General features: G+C 37.0%; 1 protein-coding gene across 10 annotated transcripts in view; it reads right to left on the reverse strand.

The window, feature by feature from the left end:
* Nucleotides 1-2,923: 2,923 nt before the first annotated feature.
* The window catches only part of LOC107564123 (receptor-type tyrosine-protein phosphatase delta-like), a 286,174-nt gene continuing 283,213 nt past the window's right edge, over nt 2,924-5,884 (reverse strand). For all 10 annotated transcript variants that reach the window (XM_016249124.1, XM_016249129.1, XM_016249126.1 and 7 more), the window contains 4 exons: nt 5,370-5,548; nt 5,162-5,288; nt 4,195-4,320; nt 2,924-3,109 (listed from right to left, as the gene is read on the reverse strand). In XM_016249124.1, the coding sequence (XP_016104610.1) occupies nt 2,951-3,109; nt 4,195-4,320; nt 5,162-5,288; nt 5,370-5,548 (591 nt within the window). In that variant the 3' untranslated portion in view covers nt 2,924-2,950. The remainder of the gene's footprint in view (nt 3,110-4,194; nt 4,321-5,161; nt 5,289-5,369; nt 5,549-5,884) is intronic.

Genomic DNA, 5,884 nt, shown 5'->3' on the forward strand with positions numbered 1-5,884 from the left:
CCGTCTCCCTGACAGCGGGACGAAGATCTTATGTTGCATAGTGGTCGAAGCTCCCGAGATACTCCAACCCAGCTCTGTAACAAAACTGGTACTGATCCTGAGAGACAGAGACAGAGAGACGGGTCAGATCTGTGCCAAACATTCAGTCGAATCAGATGTGAGTGTGCATTTATCTTAAACCTGCACAACTACTCATCTAGACGTTTCAATGAGGATTTAATACAAACTTTAATATATGTAGGACATTATTCAGAAAGGTAACAGGGTTGATGGTAACAGAATGGAAAGTTTTATAGTTTAGTTTGACAGTTCATTACAAAGATTATTCATTGCTGATATTTCTACATATATCACTTTTTAAATTATGAACTAATTACTATATAAAATCATGGTAACAGGGTTGACTTTTGAAGATCATCTTTTCAAAAGAAAAACTGAATGTGCATTTGTAATGTACTTCAAGTCTTAAAAGTATATTTAAACACATAAAAAATTGTGCCTGCAGATAATATAATATTACTGAAATAAAATGTCACTTAAAAGGGACATCGGATTAAATTTTCACTTTTTTATTTTTATTCATTTAGGTATCTGCCAGCTCAGAAAAGAAAAGAAAACACGCAGCCAGTTCGTTTTGGGCTGCCTGAGTCTGAGACTGTGTCATCCAGCGAGCTGTTTCAATCTGTTTCTACGTAGCTGGCTAGCTATTTGAATCAGAACACCTCCAAGCCGTATATTCACGTGTCTTGTGTCAACGCCCCACAGAAGAGAGGAGCGGGGTCAGCAGCAGCTCATTATCATTTAAAGAGACATGCACCAAAACTGCTCGCTGTGAACAGAGCTGTCCTTGACAAAGTAAAAAGGGTGCTGTTTTACACGATTGAGGAATTTTAACCAAAGTATGTTACAGACATTTCATGAAGACCCTGAAGTATCATTCCAACTAGTGGAAACTGGGCATCCGATGTCCCCTTAAAGTGACTTAAAGAGAGACATTTTCATGACTGTGAGGTTGTTACAATGTTTACAGATGTTCCTGTTTTTGATAATAAACATAAATATGAATCTGCATCCAAACTCAAGCTACTGTCAAATGTGCATTTAAAAGAGACAAAAAATTAGACATGACAGTGTTTGTTCACGCTAAAGTATATTATTAAAAATAAATAAACAAATAATACACTAAAGAGTACTTCTTTTCCACAAAGCGAAAAATATGAGCTTGTCCTAGGAGAACTTACATCTTAAAAAAAAATGATTATGTTGAAGTTTTTTTGTTTGGTTTCAAATTTATAATTATAGTACATAATTTAATATGGGACACATATGATGGTAACAGGGTTGATGCATGACTTCATTTTCTTTCCTTTTTTTAAATAATGCATCGTTAACTACAATCTAAAAATAATTGAGATAATAAAGACAAAATGGTAAATTATATGGTCATATATTTAGTTATATAATAAATATGCTGATACATCAGGAAGCTGGGAGAAGAGAAAATGTGTGAGAAAAATCCATCCATTTATACATTGGGAAGTGTATATGACAGGTGGTAAAAATTAACAATTCCAATGACATTATTATCATTATTATTACATGACAATGCAAAATCTTGAAGAGAATTTGGAATAACGTGCACTGATGAATCGCTCACAACAGGAGCAGCAACGTCAGTTCAGAAAGCAAACGCAGTGTTAATGATAATCTAGTTTCCTAAATGAAGCCGCATGAATTTAGGCAGAAAGAAGCCATGACGTTTGAAACACAATCTCAGAGAAAAATCCATCCATTTATACATTGGGAAGTGTATATGACAGGTGGTAAAAATTAACAATTCCAATGACATTATTATCATTGTTATTACATGACAATGCAAAATCTTGAAGAGCATTTGGAATAACGTGCACTGATGAATCGCTCACAACAGGAGCAGCAACGTCAGTTCAGAAAGCAAACGCAGTGTTAATGATAATCTAGTTTCCTAAATGAAGCCGCATGAATTTAGGCAAACTAACCTGGATGTGAAGCGACTTATTTATAATATTTTGCTAATTGCAGGCAAAACCATTGTTATTTCAAGCACTGGTCAATTTTGATCCATATCACGTCTTCTATCAGCATTAGAGGAGAGATAGATTTTGCACTTTATTTATTTGCGTCTGTAGATTTCAATTCAAATCCATATCTTTAAAGAGTTTTTTCTCCAGTTCAGCAGCACTTACACACACACCAAAACTTTATTCCTGTCTATATTCTGAAGGTTTTTACTGAGGGGTTTGTTCATATATCATTCACACTTATTTACACGACATTTTATTCCTAAAAACATTAAGTTATTAACTGACATCAACAAAAATGAATAACTGCTGTAGAAATATATTGCTCATTAGTGCTAGCTAATTCATTAACTAATGAGGGAAGTTAGATATAAACTTATAGTAAAGTGTTACCAATATTTTGTGTTCATTAATTCTATCTTGAGTAACAGTGTTGAGTGGCTGAGCTTAATAAATACAATCAACACTGTTTTGTGTAAACATTGTGAAAAAGGTAATTAAATCATGTATTCGTCTTCCTGTCAGAACAAATGATCAAACGATGTCACTTCCTGTGGGTGTAACAATTTCAAGTAAAGTATTTTATGTAATGGCGGACAATCAAGCGGTAACAGGGTTGAGGGTTATTCATTTATTTATTGATTTTTTTTACTGCAATGAATTGAATGTCAACTGTGACGTTGTGTGCTTGTAATTGTTTGACCCAGAGACTTCAATCACAACCTCATGGGAGGGATAAAGACACGTGATGTGTTTAAAGCAGCTTTTCATGCTGAATTATTTGCTTTTGGATCATATTTAGTTCACAGAACAAAGATGAGTGTTTCACCATATTCATGAACAGTGGCATCTGCTCGGCTCTGTTTTTCTTGCACAGACTCGTGTCTTTCTTACCTACAGTGGACCGATATGGGTCCGTCCTGACCAAACTGCTCTTTTGTTTTATGCACTTGGCCGATGAAGTCGATGAAGCCTTCCCCTGATTTTGGCACGCCTTGTTCTGGCCAGTCTGTGAACTGGAACTGCCTGACGGTCCGTGACTGTCCGTCCTGAAAGCAGAGAGAGAGAGACAGATGAGAATAAAAGAGCCGCGGCTGCTCTCTGACGTGATACACGAATCCATTACATTCACATTTACGTGCGAGAGACAGACGCCGCGCTTGTCAAACCGATGACGAGTACATGACGCATCCTGAACGAGTCTGAGAAGCTCAAGAAACAACAATAATTAAGAAACGCCACGTTGATACTGAACTGATGCCTCAGTGCCAGCGAGATATATTACTGTTCAAAAGTCTGGGGTCAGAAAGATTTAATTTATTTGAAAGAAACAATACTTTTTTTATTCTGCATTATTTATGCATTAAATTGATCAAGAGTGACCGTAAAGACATTTATAATGTAACAAAAGATTTCTGTTTCAAATAAACGCTCTTCTTCTGAACTTTCTCTTCATCTGTGAATCCTGAAAAATAAAATGTATCAGTTTCCACAAAAATATTGTGCAGCACGACTGTAATGATGCTGAAAATACAGCTTTGATTACAGAAATAAATTACACTTTAACAGATATTCATATAGAAAACAGCTGTTTTAAGTTGTAATAATATTTTAAATTTTTACTGTATTTTTTTTATCAAATAAAGGCAGCTCTGGTGAACAGAAGAGACTTCTTGCAAAAATATTTAAAAAATCTTAATTATTAAAATTTTTTGAACAGTAGCATCTGATTAGAGCAGCAAGGGAAGGAAAAGGATCACATACTGTATATATGGTGATATATGGTATTTACATGGTATCAGCGCAGTAGTTTTGGGTGTTTTTCTGTTTTGAGCTCCAGCCGCCCACGGCTCAGAAGCGTGTCGTTTCACCTGAGCGTGTGAATGAGTGACTCCAGACACTAAACCTCCGATGTGGGCGGCTGAAAAGCTCCTGACGAGAAGCTCAGAGAGTTCGCATTTCTTTAGTGATTTTGTATATCCCAGATAAGCAACGTGAGAGAGAGAGACAGATATAAAATAATCAGAATAAATGCTGTGATGGAATTAGAGGCCTGTGAGCTTTACTCAGACTGAATATGCATTATAATACACAAATCACAGAGCAGAGGATGGCCGAGGGTCTGGTGTCTCACCCGTGCGTCCGTCACTTTAAACTCTCGCAGGATGTACTGCGGCATGTTGTATTCAGCCATTGGATCCACCACAAAGTACTGATATCTGGCTGAACGCTCTGCTGGCCAGTACTGATGGCACTTTTCCTGATGGACAGACACAATACATCAGTCATGCAAAAGCCAAAATACAACCAGAATGCAAAAAGCATCAGAACAAATACCAGCACTGAGAGGAATAATCGGTAACACTGGGGTTTCAGCAAAGAGAAAAATGAATAAAATGAGCACTCAAATCTATTTGAAAGAAAATCACGTCGCTGTTTTCTCAACAGTGGCACATGAGATCATGAAGTTTGAGGAAATGTCTTGGTGTTCTTTCAAAATCTGGATATTACATTCAGTCACAGCCGAAAAAGTATCAGCCGAAAAGTGCAAAATGATCCTGGAGTCATCGAATTGAATGCAAATTAAACCAACAACCATGGATGACTCTGAAAAATTAATGCTTACAGACCGTTCAAAACGGTAAACAAATTTGAAAACAAAAGTGACCATTTTGAATTTGGACTCAGAGTAAATATGTAAATATTCTTAATAAAAAGTGTACATTTACTTCTACACTGTAAAAAAGACAAAAAGAGAACTTGTAAATCAAATCTGAAAAGATTATTGGAGCATAAATACTATTTTTGTCATCCTACTACAAAACTTCATATTTAATTCAAATGCAATTTCTGATTGAAACGCATTTCTATACCATTTTTCAGTGTACTTTCTTCAGCAATATATAAACAAATAAAAAGGATATAACAATGCATAATCTACCACAGAACACCACTGTTAAGACCTTTTTTTAAATCTCAAATCTTTTATCTAAAATTACGTTTTTTTGTTTTGTTTGTTTTCCGCCATTGGCAAATAATGTCGTCCTGTTGTAAGCACATTTAGTCTGGGTGTGATGCAGATGCAGATGTAGAACACTCACTCTGCCCATCTCTCTGAGTTTGGTCAGCATCACGACGATGGTGGAGTTGTGTTCCCACAGCATCCTCCAGAAGTCTTCTGTGGTTTCAGCTAAAGGACCCTGCGTGGCGATGTAAGCCTTCTGTTGCCTGACACACAGCGAGAGACACACGCTCACCTTCACGGTCACAGACGCACACAGACGGACAGATCCGGGCTCTTCCGCTCACCTGTATCCGTCGATGAAGCTGGCGTTGATGTAGTCGGAGCCCTCGACTCCTCTGATTGGCTGCAGACAGACGCGCGTGGACTCGTAGGGCATGATGTTAACCAGTCTGTTCTTGAATTTGTTGCAGGGCAGGTTGGCACTGATGAACCGTGAGGTGTGAGCTTTTGTGTTCGCTAACCGCTGCAAGAAACAAAAATCATAAACAGCTTTAAAAAAAAAAAAAAAAATCTAAAGTTTGTCTAGACATGTTGACTTGAAAACAGGAGTTATTGAAAGTTTGAAGGTCTTGTGAATATTTAGACAGACAGTGAGTCAGATAGACTGAAATTCAGACAGAAAGAAAGAAAGACAGAAAGGCAGAAAGATAGACAGACAGAAGGGACAGAAATAAAGATAGACTGACAAACTGATAACTAGTCAGATAGACAGACAGAGAGATAGACACAGACAGACCTAGAGATAGACAGACAGAGAGATAGACAGACAGACAGACAGAGAGATAGACAGACAGACAGA

The sequence above is a fragment of the Sinocyclocheilus grahami genome, unplaced genomic scaffold (genome assembly GCF_001515645.1).
Source record: "Sinocyclocheilus grahami isolate Dianchi unplaced genomic scaffold, SAMN03320097.WGS_v1.1 scaffold912.1, whole genome shotgun sequence".
Lineage (NCBI taxonomy): Eukaryota > Metazoa > Chordata > Actinopteri > Cypriniformes > Cyprinidae > Sinocyclocheilus > Sinocyclocheilus grahami.